The 15354-nt window shown below is 44.2% G+C and overlaps 2 protein-coding genes across 2 annotated transcripts; both read right to left on the bottom strand.

Annotated features, from left to right (window-relative positions):
• Window positions 1-3207: 3207 nt before the first annotated feature.
• LOC129637529 (olfactory receptor 1F1-like) lies at window positions 3208-5462 on the bottom strand. The gene is made up of 2 exons (XM_055561715.1): window positions 5396-5462; window positions 3208-4176 (listed from the first exon to the last, which is right to left on the bottom strand). The coding sequence occupies exons 1-2, from the start codon at window positions 5420-5422 to the stop codon at window positions 3208-3210; spliced, it is 996 nt and encodes a 331-aa protein (XP_055417690.1). The 5' UTR covers window positions 5423-5462.
• Window positions 5463-10512: 5050 nt separating this feature from the next.
• LOC129637945 (olfactory receptor 1F1-like) lies at window positions 10513-11521 on the bottom strand. The gene has a single exon (XM_055562291.1). The coding sequence runs from the start codon at window positions 11498-11500 to the stop codon at window positions 10544-10546; it is 957 nt and encodes a 318-aa protein (XP_055418266.1). The 5' UTR covers window positions 11501-11521; the 3' UTR covers window positions 10513-10543.
• Window positions 11522-15354: the final 3833 nt, after the last annotated feature.

Below are 15354 nucleotides of genomic sequence, written 5' to 3'. Positions count from 1 at the left end.
AAGTCTGTTTCCTTTATTTTTAACAGTGAACGGGAGATGGAAACATTCATCAGTGACTATTCTTTCTAAGTATAGAATTATATTCTAATTTTATCTAGTGTACTAGAAGCTTAAAAACAAAAAGACACTGACAGGGAAAGAACCCTTCATCAAGTCAACTATTTTAGAAAGTCTGAGAGAATGAATTAACACAAGCTGAAAGGAAGTAGAGATGTGATTTTAATATTAACTAAAGCCTCCTTTAAGATGAAAAAAGGATTAAAGAGGATAAAGATCTTTCAGTTCCTAACAGATACAATCTACGATGAATGTATAACATTCATGAAGCTCCATGCCCTCCATAACCCAGCTTCAAATCAAAAGGTAAAATCTATTTAATATACAGAGAGAAAATAGTTGAAATGTTTATTACTTTACAGATCAATCAACATCCAAATATTATAGAGAAAATAGTTAAAATGTTCATTACTTTACAAATCAATCAATATCCAAATATTATCATCTTCATATACACTTATGTAAATCCTGTTTCACAGATACAGCTATGATGTAGAAGAAACCTGATTGAAGTCCATTCCATATAAAAAAAAGACCCCAAGGATCCAGCAGGAATCTCAAAGGTGGAAGGGTAAATCTGAGCTGGGTGTTCATGGCCAGAGCTGGTTTGACACAGTGGAGTTGGGAGCCCCCATGCATGGAGCCACCATGGAGCACAGTCAGAATTTTATGGAGGATAAAATAAACTTGACCTCCAATAGCTGTGACCCCAGGCCAGAGGTGGACCCCCAATGGGATGTAAGCCACGAGCATCAATGCTGCAGCAAAACAGGCCTCCAGGAGATCAAACAAGATCAAGCTTCAGTAGCTACACTGGGTTATAGCAACTCACACAATCATGGCCTTGGGCGGGTCCAACTTCGCCTTCTCTCTCCACCTGGCAGCAGAAAGCAAGAGTGACTGACTCCTTTGAGTGAATTTCTGAGATGCTCTGACACCAAGAGAAAGGTACTTGACTTCCTGACAGTTTTATCAGGTGGGGTGGGACAGAAATAATGAAGAAATAAAGGAATGATGACCTTAATTTTTACTCCAAGTTCGGGCAATATGTATGTAGGCTAACTGTGACACTAAGGAACACAAAGATCTCTACCCCAGGAGGTACAGCTGCGTTATTTATAGCACAGAGACACTTTAAGTTGTCCAGAGTCGAGGAATAAATAAATTGCATCCATGAGTGGATAAAATATTATATGGCCATTAAAATCAAATTTCTAAGACTTTTACTGAGATGGGAAGAAGGAGGTGGAAAATGAGAACACAAATGGGAAAAGTGCGGCCAACTTTTCTAAAGCTATGCTAAGTCGCTTCAGTCGTGTCCGACTCTGTGTGACCCCATGGACTGCAGCCTACCAGGCTTCTCCGTCCATGGGATTCTCCAGGCAAGAACACTGGAGTGGGTTGCCATTTCCTTCTCCAATACATGAAAGTGGAAAGTGAAAGTGAAGTTGCTCAGTCCTGTCTGACTCTTAGCGACCCCACGGACTGCAGCCTACCAGGCTCCTCCATCCATGGGATTTTCCACGCAACAGTACTGGAGTGGGGTGCCATTGCCTTCTCCCATGTGTAATACTGAAGTTATCTTGGAGTAGCAAATTTACAAGTTATTTTGATCTTCTTCTTAGTGATTTTTTTTAATGTTCCATAGTATGTAGGTATTACCTGTCAAGTAACAAGTGATTCTTAAATGAGGCAAATTTTAACTCCTTCTCAAGCAAGAATGTTCAAATTAAAAGTTAAGGCAAGAATTTCCCTGGTGATCTAGGGGTAAAGAACTTGCCTTCCAATGTGGGAGATGTGGGTTCCATCCCTGGTTGGGGAACTAAGATCGTATATGCCTCTGGGTAACACAGCCCCTTCACTGCAACGAAGACCCAGCACAGCCAAAATAGATAAAAGTTTAGGCGACATTCATTCATCCTTTTTTTTTTCCTTTCAGCTACATCTGAGCATTGCCTTGGGTCTAAGAGCAGTGCCAGACACTGGGGAATAAAGTGAATAGCATGTGAATTTGGGTATGGACTGTCTCATAATATGTGGGAAGTCCTTGTGGAGGGGAAGAATAAACCAAAGAAAAAAACAGAGCTCGAGAATCAGAAGGGCTCGTGGAGGTGGAGGTGGCATTTGACTTGGTTTGAAGGTGTGGCAGAGGGTTGCTAGCCAGGGAGGAAAGCAGGGCACGTGGGTCCCAGCAGCTGCTGCTAAGTCACTTCAGTCGTGTCCGACTCTGTGCCACCCCACAGACGGCAGCCCACCAGGCTCCCCCGTCCCTGGGATTCTCCAGGCAAGAACACTGGAATGGGTTGCCATTTCTTTCTCCAGGGTCCCGGCAGAAGGAAGAGCAAATGTTGATTTGGATTCCTAGTATCAAAAATTGCCCGGATGACCCCGCCCCCTAAGATCAGACAGCCAATCAGGATGCTCTAGGGGGTTTCCGCATTCGGTGCCGCTTCCCCTCTCCAAGCTCTGAACCAAAAGTCCACCTGAGCCTCTGAGTCTCACCTGAAATATTACTATCGACTTTAGTCCTCATATTTCTTTCACTCGGTTGTTTCTTTATCTGCGTCTCATAACTACTCTTGTGAGCGTTTTTGTGACCCAATCTTTATGACTCACCATGACAGAGAGCACATAAGATGATGGAGACCAGTGATTCTTCATCCTGACTGCACAGTAGAATCGCGAGATTTCTAAAATCTCAGTGTTAGGGCCCCACTTGCAGGGATTCTGATCTATTTGGTCTGTGCTGGGACCTGGACATCAGTGGGTGGGCCGTAACTTCCAGGTGACTTAAATATTCAAAAATATGTGGAACATGTATCTTTCTAAACATACCACTTAAAAAGAAAAAATTGGATGTGGTTTTAAAATAATTCAAAGTTAGTCATTAAAAAAAAAAAAAACACGTCTCTTTACTTGGTAGATGCAGCAGGGTTATAGGTGAATTAGGTCCACAAATAAATACTGATTGTCTTCTACATGCCCCTCAGTTCAGTTCAGTAGCTCAGTCGTGTCCGACTCTTTGGGACCCCATGAATTGCAGCACACCAGGCCTCCCTGTCCATCAACGTTTCCTTCCAGACTGCCCTTAGCAAAGCAGCTCAACAGCTACTTAGTTACTAAGAAAATAAATCTGCATGGGGAGGAGGCTCAGTTTTGATTCTCTGCTGAGACAGAAAACATTTTCCTGCCAACCACTTTTCCAAGAGCCCTTTTCAAGTCTCTGTTCCTCAGGCTGTAGATGAAAGGATTCAGCATGGGGGTCACCACCGTGTACATCACAGTAGCTACAGTGTCCTTCTCAGAAGAATGTGAGGATGAAGGGTTGAAATACACAGCAATGATGGTGCCATAGAAGAGGGAAACCACAGCCAGGTGGGAGCCACAGGTGGAGAAGGCTCTCCATCTCCCCTTTGTGGATGGGATCCTCAGGACCGCACAGGTGATGAGGACATACGAAGCCAGGATGCATACGAACGGGGTGATCATGATCAGGGCACCCTCAGTCAGAATCATCACCTCATTGAGGTGTGTGTCAGAGCAGGAGAGTTTGAGGAGGGGGGTCACATCGCAGAAGAAGTGGGGGATGGCATTGTCTGCACAGAAGGAGAGTCGAGCCATCAGCAGGGTGTGCAACAGAGCATTCAAGCTGGCAGTGACCCACGATCCAGTGACCAGCAGGGCACAGAGCTGGGGGGTCATCTTTGCTGAATAGTGTAAGGGGTGGCATACAGCCACAAAGCGGTCATAGGCCATCACAGCCAGGAGGAAATTGTCCATGTCAGCAAACTCAAAGAGAAAATACATCTGCATGAGGCAGCCAGAGAAGGAAATGGTCTGGCTCCCGAGTATGTGGTTGGCCAGCACCTTGGGGACAGTGGTGGAGGAGAAGCAGATGTCCACGAAGGACAGGTTGCAGAGGAAGAAGTACATGGGGATGTGCAGGTGGGAGTCTAAGCTGCTGACTAGGAGGATGAGCAGGTTTCCCAGGATGGTGGCCAGGTACATGGTGAGGAAGAGCAGGAAGAGGAGCTGCTGCTGCTGCTGGGGCTGCCTGGAGAGCCCCAGGAAGAGGAACTCAGAGACACTCGACTGGTTTGCCTCTCTCCTAAGCTGAATCTAGGTGAATAGACAACAGTGAAATCAGAAACCCAGACAAGGAAGGTCAATAGCTGCCAAATCGGGCTCCAGGCAGGATCCCATTTGCAAATCAGTTTACAGATTTGCTCCTCCCGTTGTGGTCACCCCACCTACGCTCCTGATCTCCAACACTCAGTTCTGATGTTCTCCCCATTGGACTCACTGATTCTTATGTTATTAGAATCCCATGGACAGAGGAGCCTGTAGGGCTACAGTTCATGGGGTCGTAAAGAGTCGGACACAACTAAGCGCCTAAAACTTTAGCCCTCGTGTGGCTGCTTTGGGGAATGACAGTCTTTGCTGACTGGTCTGGAAGAGCCGTGAATAGAACAACCAACTGCTTGTTTAGTCGCGAGGCCGTGTCCAACTCTTTGTGATTCCATGGACTATCGCTCGCCAGGCTCCTCCATCCATGGAATTCTCTAGGCAAGAATACTTAAGTGGGTTGCCATTTCCTCCTCCAGGGGATCTTTCCTGAACCAGGGATCCAACCTGCATTGGCAGGCATTGCCAGGCAGATTCTTTACCACTGAGGCACCGAGGAAACCGATGAACAGTCAGCTGATGGTGTATTATTATCTTGAAAAATACCATTGCTTTCTCCCCTGTACTTTATTGAGGATTTATTGAGGCATAACTGATGAAATTTTTATTTAAAAAATCTGAAAAACAGGCAAGCTTCTACACAGCATGACTCTTTGACTATATGCTGCTGCTGCTGCTAAGTCACTTCAGTCGTGTCTGACTCTGTGCGACCCCATAGATGGCAGCCCACCAGGCTCCCCCGTCGCTGGGATTCTCCAGGCAAGAATACTGGAGTGGGTTGCCATTTCCTTCGCATGAAAGGGAAAAGTGAAAGTGAAGTCGCTCAGTCATGTCTGACTCTTTGTGACTCCATGGACTGCAGCCTATCAGGCTCCTCTGTGCAAGGGGTTTTCCAGGCAAAAGTACTGGAATGGGGTGCCATGCATTCTCCCTTTGAGTATATAGTCTCTGCTTAAATACTCCAGTTCTTCCCCTACCCACCTAACTCATACATGGCTCTTAAAGAAACAAGAGGAATGGTTGATCATTACTGGGTTCATCTTGACTGACTTCCTGCTATTAACTTCCTGCATCTGGAAGACATAGCAGAGGAGGTTCCATTAAAGATTTCCTGTCTTAATACACATCAGTGTCTTCGCTGCTGTATTTTTACCTGGGGGAGGATGGTGCTTATTGCCATCAAGCATTCTTCATGTCTGGATAAGTGGTCATCAGTGCTTCTATCCATTTTGAGGACCAGAATGTCTTAGAAACACAGACAGGTTCTGTGAGTGGAGAGCAGGGGTTCATGGTCCTAGTCCCCTGTGCAGGAAAAATATTTGGGGCAATCACAGAGCAGGTGTTTGCAAGAACTTCACAGCCATTGGGACCAAATTCCCTAAGAGCCTCATTAGAGAGAAGAACAAGGATTTAATAACTGAATCTTTCCATCTCCGGGCACAGGGCCAGATCAGCTAGGTCCCAGGGAATTTTGTCTGGGATTTATCACCATAGTGCTGGCTTCATTTCTAATGTCTTCAAGTTTTGACCCAAGAGTGACATCTAAACCTTAGACAATATTTTTTACCATCATCATGTGGTACAAAGAGGCCAAAAAGTAGGCAAGACGATTATCTATGCAGTGGCATTGTGGCTTTAAAAAAATGAACATATCTTACTTTATTTTAAAAATAATGTTACATATATATTAATTTTTGGCTCTGCTTGGTCTTCGTTGCTGTGTGGGCTTTTTTCTAGTCGCAGCAAGTGGGGGCCACTCTCTAGTTGTGGTGTGCAGCTCCTCATTGCAGCGGCTTCTCTCATTGCAGAGCATGGGCTCTAGAGCAGAGGCTCAGTAGTCACGGTGCACGGGCTTAGTTGCTCCACAGCATGTGGGATCTTCCCAGACCAGGGATCAAACTGTGTCTCCTTCATTGGCAGGCAGATTCTTTACCACTGAACCACCAGGGAAGCCCCATACCTTACTTTAAAAATACTTTTTTTGCCAAAAAAGTGCTAACCATTATGAGTCTTCAGAGAGCCAGAATCTTTGGCAGTAGTAACATCAAAGATTACTGATTATATGTCACTATAAAACTATCAGAATAATGAAAAAGTTTCACATATTGCAAGAATTACCAAAATAGGACAGAGACACAAAGTGAGCAAATGTTTCTGGGGAGAAGGCACCAAGAGACTTGTTTGACACAGAGTTGCCACCAACTTTCAATTTGCTAAAAAAAAAAAAATGCAGTAACTATGTAGCAAAATAGAATGAGGCATGCCTGTGTTACTCCCAGCAGGAGCAGGAGCCAGAGTACCTGCATTTACACCAGTTCCTAAGCCCTGATTCTCACAGAATGATGTAAATAAGGACAAGTACCACCTGCATACACAATGGATGTGTTACAGGAGAGGATTCCTCAAGCTTAAGAGATCAGATCTTGTCATTGGAAATAAGCCTGGCTGAAACTTTGCCCGAAAAGAATACATTTATTACACTGCTGCTGCTAAGTCACTTCAGTCATGTCCGACTCTGCGTGACCCCATAGACGGCAGCCCACCAGGCTCCCCTGTCCCTGGAACTCTCCAGGCAAGAACACTGGAGTGGGTTGCCATTTCCTTCTCCAATGCAGGAAAGTGAATGAAAGTAAAGTCGCTCAGTCGTGTCCGACCCTCAGCGACCCCATGGACTGCAGCCCACCAGGCTCCTCCATCCATGGGATTCTCCAGGCAGGAGTACTGGAGTGGGGTGCCATTGCCTACACTGGATGGTGAAAAATCTGCCCTTTGCTCTGGAAAGACACACTGTTTCTATCTTCCAGTGCTGTTCATTATAGAAACATCCTTGAAGAAATGGTCTAGAACAAAAGAAGTGAATGTCTCTGGTCACAAAATGTGCAGAAAAGCAATAAACCCATGGAGAACTGTGTCTTACAAAGCATGTATTAATTTTATACTCGTGTTTTTTTAAATAAATGTATTTATTTATTTTTGACTGAACTGGGTCTTTGTTGCTGCACGGGGACTTTCTCTAGCTGTGGAGAGCAGGAGCTACTCCCTATTTGCGAGGGCTTCTCATTGCCATGGCTTCTCTTGTTTCAGAGTCTGGGCTCCAGAGTGCAGGCATCAGTGGTTGTGGCAACAGGCTTAGTTGCCCCACGGAAGGTGTGGAATCTTCCTCCAGGGATGGAACCCATGTCCCCTGCGTTGGCAGGTGGATTTTTAACCACTGGACTACCAGGGAAGTCTGTTTCCTTTATTTGTAGCAGTGAATGGGAGATGGAAACATTCATCAGTGACTATTCTTTCTAAGTATAGAATTATATTCTAATTTTATCTAGTGTACTAGAAGCTTAAAAACAAAAAGAAAAAAGACACTGACACAGGGAAAGAACCCTTCATCAAGTCAACTATTTTAGAAAGTCTGAGAGAATGAATTAACACAAGCTGAAAGGAAGTAGAGATGTGATTTTAATATTAACTAAAGCCTGCTTTAAGATAAAAAGGATTAAAGAGGATAAAGATCTTTCAGTTCCTAACAGATACAATCTATGATGAATGTATAACATTCATGAAGCTCCATGCCCTCCATAACCCAGCATCAAATCAAAAGGTAAAATCTATTAATATACATATACAGAGAGAAAATAGTTGAAATGTTTATTACTTTACATACCAATCAAATCCAAATATTATAGAGAAAATAGTTAAAATGTTCATTACTTTACAAATCAATCAATATCCAAATATTATCATCTTCATATACACTTACGTAAATCCTGTTTCACAGATACAGCTATGATGTAGAAGAAATCTGATTGAAGTCCATTCCACATAAAAAAAGACCCCAAGGATCCAACAGGATTCTCAAAGGTGGAAGGGTAAATCTGAGCTGGGTGTTCATGGCCAGAGCTGGTTTGACACAGTGGAGTTGGGAGCCCCCAGGCATGGAGCTACCATGGAGCAAAGTCAGAATTTTATGGAGGATAAAATAAACTTGACCTCCAATAGCTGTGACCCCAGGCCAGAGGTGGACCCCCAACGGGATGTGAGCCATGAGCATCAATGCTGCAGCAAAACAGGCCTCCAGGAGATCAAACAAGATCAAGCTTCAGTAGCTACACTGGGTTCTAGCAACTCACACAATCATGGCCTTGGGCGGGTCCAACTTCGCCTTCTCTCTCCACCTGGCAGCAGAAAGCAAGAGTGACTGACTCCTTTGAGTGAATTTCTGAGATGCTCTGACACCAAGAGAAAGGTACTTGACTTCCTGACAGTTTTATCAGGTGGGGTGGGACAGAAATAATGAAGAAATAAAGGAATGATGACCTTAATTTTTACTCCAAGTTCAGGCAATATGTATGTAGGCTAACTGTGACACTAAGGAACACAAAGATCTCTACCCCAGGAAGTACAGCTGTGTTACTTATAGCACAGAGACACTTTAAGTTGTCCAGAGTCGAGGAATAAATAAATTGCATCCATGAGTGGATAAAATATTATATGGCCATTAAAATCAAATTTCTAAGACTTTTACTGAGATGGGAAGAAGGAGGTGGAAAATGAGAACACAAATGGGAAAAGTGCGGCCAACTTTTCTAAAGCTATGCTAAGTCGCTTCAGTCGTGTCCGACTTTGTGTGACCCCATGGACTGCAGCCTACCAGGCTTCTCCGTCCATGGGATTCTCCAGGCAAGAACACTGGAGTGGGTTGCCATTTCCTTCTCCAATACATGAAAGTGGAAAGTGAAAGTGAAGTTGCTCAGTCCTGTCTGACTCTTAGCGACCCCACGGACTGCAGCCTACCAGGCTCCTCCATCCATGGGATTTTCCACGCAACAGTACTGGAGTGGGGTGCCATTGCCTTCTCCCATGTGTAATACTGAAGTTATCTTGGAGTAGCAAATTTACAAGTTATTTTGATCTTCTTCTTAGTGATTTTTTTTTTAATGTTCCATAGTATGTAGGTATTACCTGTCAAGTAACAAGTGATTTTTAAATGAGGCAAATTTTAAACTCCTTCTCAAGCAAGAATGTTCAAATTAAAAGTTAAGGCAAGAATTTCCCTGGTGATCTAGGGGTAAAGAACTTCCAATGTGGGAGATGCGGGTCCCATCCCTGGTTGGGGAACTAAGATGGTATATGCCTCTGGGTAACACAGCCCCTTCACTGCAACGAAGACCCAGCACAGCCAAAATAGATAAAAGTTTAGGCGACATTCATTCATCCTTTTTTTTTTTTCTTTCAGCTAGATCTGAGCATTGCCTTTGGTCTAAGAGCAGTGCCAGACACTGGGGAATAAAGTGAATAGCATGTAAATTTGGGTATGGACTGTCTCATAATATGTGGGAAGTCCTTGTGGAGGGGAAGAATAAACCAAAGAAAAAAACAGAGCTCGAGAATCAGAAGGGCTCGTGGAGGTGGAGGTGGCATTTGACTTGGTTTGAAGGTTGTGGCAGAGGGTTGCTAGCCAGGGAGGAAAGCAAGGGGCGTGGTCCCGGCAGAAGGAAGAGCAAATGTTGATATGGATTCCTAGTATCAAAAATTGCCCGGATGACCCCGCCCCCTAAGATCAGACAGCCAATCAGGATGCTCACAGGGGTTTCCGCATTCTGCGCCGCTTCGCCTCTCCAAGCTCTGAACCAAAAGTCCACCTGAGCCTCTGAGTCTCACCTGAAATATTACTATCGACTTTAGTCCTCATATTTCTTTCACTCGGTTGTTTCTTTATCTGCGTCTCATAACTACTCTTGTGAGCGTTTTTGTGACCCAATCTTTATGACTCACCATGACAGAGAGCACATAAGATGATGGAGACCAGTAATTCTTCATCCTGACTGCACAGTAAAATCGCGAGATTTCTAAAATCTCAGTGTTGGAGCCCCACGTCCAGAGATTCTGATCTATTTGGTCTGTGCTGGGACCTGGACATCAGTGGGTGGGCCGTAACTTCCAGGTGACTTAAATATTCAAAAATATGTGGAACATGTATCTTTCTAAACATACCACTTAAAAAGAAAAAATTGGATGTGGTTGTAAAATAATTCAAAAGTTAGTCATTAAAAAAAAAAACACGTCTCTTTACTTGGTAGATGCAGCAGGGTTATAGGTGAATTAGGTCCACAAATAAATAATGATTGTCTTCTACATGCCTCTCAGTTCAGTTCAGTCACTCAGTCGTGTCCGACTCTTTGGGACCCCATGAATTGCAGCACACCAGGCCTCCCTGTCCATCAACGTTTCCTTCCAGACTGCTCTTGGCAAAACGGCTCAACAGCTACTTAGTTACTAAGAAAATAAATCTGCATGGGGAGGAGGCTCAGTTTTGATTCTCTGCTGAGACAGAAAACATTTTCCTGCCAACCACTTTTCCAAGAGCCCCTTTCAAGTCCGTGTTCCTCAGGCTGTAGATGAAAGGATTCAGCATGGGGGTCACCACCGTGTACATCACAGTAGCTACAGTGTCCTTCTCCGACGAGTGGGAGGACAAAGGGTTGAAATACACAGCAATGATGGTGCCATAGAAGAGGGAAACCACAGCCAGGTGGGAGCCACAGGTGGAGAAGGCTCTCCATCTCCCCTTTGTGGATGGGATCCTCAGGACCGCACAGGTGATGAGGACATACGAAGCCAGGATGCATACGAACGGGGTGATCATGATCAGGGCACCCTCAGTCAGAATCACCACCTCATTGAGGTGTGTGTCAGAGCAGGAGAGTTTGAGGAGGGGGGTCACATCGCAGAAGAAGTGGGGGATGGCATTGTCTGCACAGAAGGAGAGTCGAGCCATCAGCAGGGTGTGCAACAGGACATTCAAGTTGGCGATGATCCACGACCCAGTGACCAGCAGGACACAGAGCTGGGGGGTCATCTTCGCTGAATAGTGTAAGGGGTGGCATACAGCCACAAAGCGGTCATAGGCCATCACAGCCAGGAGGAAATTGTCCATGTCCACAAACATGAAAACAAAGTACATCTGCGTCAGACACCCAGAGAAAGAGATGGTCTGGCTCCCGAGTATGTGGTTGGCCAGCACTTTGGGGACAGTGGTGGAGGAGAAGCAGATGTCCACGAAAGACAGGTTGCAAAGGAAGAAGTACATGGGGATGTGCAGGCAGGAGTCCATGCTGATGGCTAGGAGGATAAGCAGGTTTCCCAGGACCGTGGCCAGGTACATGGTGAGGAAGAGCAGGAAGAGGAGCTGCTGCTGCTGGGGCTGCCTGGAGAGCCCCAGGAGGAGGAACTCAGAGACTCTCGACTGGTTCACCTCTCCCATATGGCTGGGAGCCTAGACCCAAAAGCAGACAGCAGCAGGAAAAATTCAAAAGCCTGGAAATGATGGTCAAAATGGGACAATTAAGAAGAATGCAAGGAAAAAGGCAGTGGTATTAAAACCTTGCTGAGGCATTAGCACTTTTCTCCAGCTATGTTTTGTGCCTCTTCTATCAGCAAAATGAGGGCTGTTTCCCTATGCTCGTGCTGTACCTCTAGAAGGACACCGAGAAAATATGACAGTGGTTTTGTGCATAATTTTTGTGTATGTTTAAACTTTCTACCATAATCATGTATTTTTTAATGTAAGTATCAGAAACACTACAGATACAGGAATATTAATAGAGACTTTATTATTTATGATGAGTACTGGATAACACAAGTGTAAGAGGTTGACATAGAGACTGATATGTAGTAAGCATATACCCTGAAACAGAGTACTGATGTCATTGATATTAATATCATTAGTGATGTTGCCTTAGAAAATATTTTTTAGTTCCCTTACCTCTAATCTGTAGCTGTTACACATTCCTAGCACACCTGCTCTGAGGATGATATAATGAACAATCAAAAACTGCTACTAATGATAGTATCACTGCTACTTCTTCCTGGGCTCAAATTTCTGGAGCAATTTACAGAGCTCTGAGCCAGCCTTTTTGGCTATGTGTGCTGAGCTCCCTAACTCAAATTCCTAAAATTAAAATGGAAACAACCCAGAGGATTGGCAGAAACTCAGTCCATTTGTTTTCCTCACAGTTCAGGGTCTCGTAAACAGATAAAACATACTGGCTATGCCCGAGCAAAAACTGCAGATGAGCTCAGAACTGTTTCTACAAAGTCACTAAAGGAAGATGTAATGAGGAGTGCCCCCTTAAGACTTTACACCTTGTTGCTGCTGCTGCTAAGTTGCTGCAGTTGTGTCTGACTCTGTGCGACCCCATAGACAGCAGCCCACCAATAAATAAATTTACATAAATAAATGATTGATGAAGTCCCACCCATCTGACTCTTACCCAGGAAGAATGTAGTCTTCACGGTCCCCAGAATTCCCATGTTTGCTTCTCTTTTCTAGACCTGGCAAGAGATTTTTTTTCTGAAGGAGAGGGACTCATCTTTGGGGTTTTAGGCTGAGTCTGCATGAACAAGGGGATGGGGTGCACAGACACAGCCCTTTGTGCAACAAGGATGTTTGGGTATCACATGGCCAGCTCTTTACAGGAGACTAGATGGCCATTAGGGCCATATGCCCTGAGGGCCTCATTAGAGACAAGCAGATAGTCACTGTCTCCTCTCCTCTGTGGGCTTTTTTTGGATCCAACACTGATAATAAAGACCTATCATCAGTTATACAATTGCTGCTTCAGGACTTGGCAACACTGGAAATCATGTAATCTTGGGGATCGTCAGTAGCTGCAACCCTTCTGCTAGAGAAAACTCCCAATTCTATATTTTATCCCCCAACTAGCCTTGCTGGGAAATACACATGAAGCTGGATAAGGGTTAAACTTTGAATCACCTAGATCGGTACTGAATTCCAGACCCACATCATCGGTTGTATGACTTTGAGAAAGCTACCAATCTTCAGAGAATTACAAATTTTCACTCTCTGTAGAAAGGAGAAATAATAATCACCTTGTAGAATTGTGAGATTAAATGAGGTAATTTATGTTAAACACCCATGACCTCTAACTTCATCAATGCACTAGGCTAGGACCATGACCACTAGGTGAAGGTTAAAGGTATTTGTGATATTTATACCCTTTGTTTTCTGCTTAATCACCTGTGTTTTGGATAAACAACATTCGGAAATAGTGTCATATTTATCTTCATATGTCAATAGTTATTTTTACAATGGGTCGGTGGAAAAATCTTTCATTCTATATTTTAATTTGGGGGTAAATGAGGTAGAAATAGGAAACATTGCTGAGTTCATTTATAAATTGGTAGAACATGGATGTTAATGAGGAACAGAGAATTCCTGAGTCCAATACATAGTGTTGTATTTGTGCTGAGGGCAAGATCTGGCTTTAAGATGCCCAATAAAGCCTATAATCATATGCATTGCAATTTACTTTCCTGGGTTGATAGTATTAAAGGGTTACTCATAAAAACCATACACCTGGGTCATAAGTGACTGTTGAATGCCTTTAAAAAAAGAAAAAAAAAAAAAGGTCCTTTAGACATCAGAGTGTTTCTGCTTCCCTGGTGGCTCAGAGGTAAAGCATCTGCCCGCAATGCGGGAGACCTGGGTTTGATCCCTGGGTCAGGAAAATCCCCTGGAGAAGGAGATGGCAAGCCACTCCGGTACTCTTGCCTGGAAAATCCCATGGACAGAGAAGCCTGGTAGGCTACAGTCCATGGGGTCACAAAGAGTCGGACACGACTGAGTGACTTCACTTTCACTTTCTAGCTAGTCATCCACTACTTGGGTTATTGATCATCAATATATTTCCCATGCTAACTAGGGCATTTTAATAAACATCTTTAACCTGCTCCCAGTAACTCAACGGAGAAGGCAATGGCACCCCACTCCAGTACTCTTGCCTGGAAAATCCCATGGACGGAGGAGCCTGGTAGGCTGCAGTCCGTGGGGTCACTAGGAGTCGGACACTTTCACTTTTCACTTGCATGCACTGGAGAAGGAAATAGCAACCCACCCCAGTGTTCTTGCCTGGAGAATCCCAGGGACGGGGGAGCCTGGTGGGCTGCTGTCTATGGGGTCACACAGAGTCGGACACGACTGAAGTGACTTAGCATTAACAGTAACTCCAAGGGTTTCCCAGGTGGCACTAGTGGTAAAGAACGCACCTGCCAATGCAGCAGACAAACGTGGGTTCAATCCATGGGTTGGGAGGATGCCCTGGAGGAGGCATGGCAACCCACTCCAGTATTCTTGCCTGGGGACTCCCATGGACAGAGGAGCCTGGCGGGCTACTAACCATGTGGTTGCAAAGAGTCGGACATGGCTGAAGTGACCCAGCACGCATGCAGTAACTCAAAATAAGAATCTCAGGACTGTAATGAGCCTTCACATCTCCATCAGATACATGCTATGACATCAAGTTCTCTACATTCCATCTCCAAAAATAGGCCAATGTCCCCACATACAAAATTAATTATCAAAGATCTGGGGAGGGGGAGGAGAATGGTGACTGGATTATCAGCTTAAGGATAAATAGAGTCTATTGGTTGATGTAACTGCAAAGTTCAAAGTTCTTCTTGCAAAGCCTGTGTGTTTCAGACAGGGCTAGATTCAGGTGCCCAAATAATGACATCAGGACCTATATTTCTCTATCCTCTACTCTGTTTGCTTCTGTTTGTCTTCACTCTGCAGACTCTCTCCATGTGGCAAGAAGGTAGCCACCAGTACGTCCAAACTCACATCTTCCCAGACTAACCATCGAAGGGCGCTTCTATCAGTTTATTGGCACTGTTGTAAGGCAAAATTATGATCAATCCTTCTTGAATCATATGCGCAGATCAGAATTAACCATGCCTGATGGGAAAGTAGGGCATTCTGGTCAACGCGTGTCATAAACCCAGCCCATTCCATATGGGAATTCAGTGATGGAAATTTATTACTGGGACTAAATGGAGGAGAGGAGTAGTTTCACAAATATATCCAAAAGGAAAGAGAAAGGAAAGAAATGGGAAGGAATGAGATGGAACATATATATATGTTCCATATATATGTACACAGAACACAAACACATATGTTTTATATATATGAACAAAATAAAATATATAAATATCAGTTACTATGATCCACTAGAGTCACTCCATCAACTGACCTGAGTTAAACAAAGGATTGGAGAAGGAATACTCAAAACACAAGAATAAATTAGTAAGCTATTTTAA

Source organism: Bubalus kerabau, chromosome 23 (assembly GCF_029407905.1).
Source record: "Bubalus kerabau isolate K-KA32 ecotype Philippines breed swamp buffalo chromosome 23, PCC_UOA_SB_1v2, whole genome shotgun sequence".
Classification (NCBI taxonomy): Eukaryota; Metazoa; Chordata; class Mammalia; order Artiodactyla; family Bovidae; genus Bubalus; species Bubalus kerabau.
The sequence above is the reverse complement of the archived record's forward strand: the minus strand, read 5'-3'. Positions and strand labels throughout refer to the sequence as shown.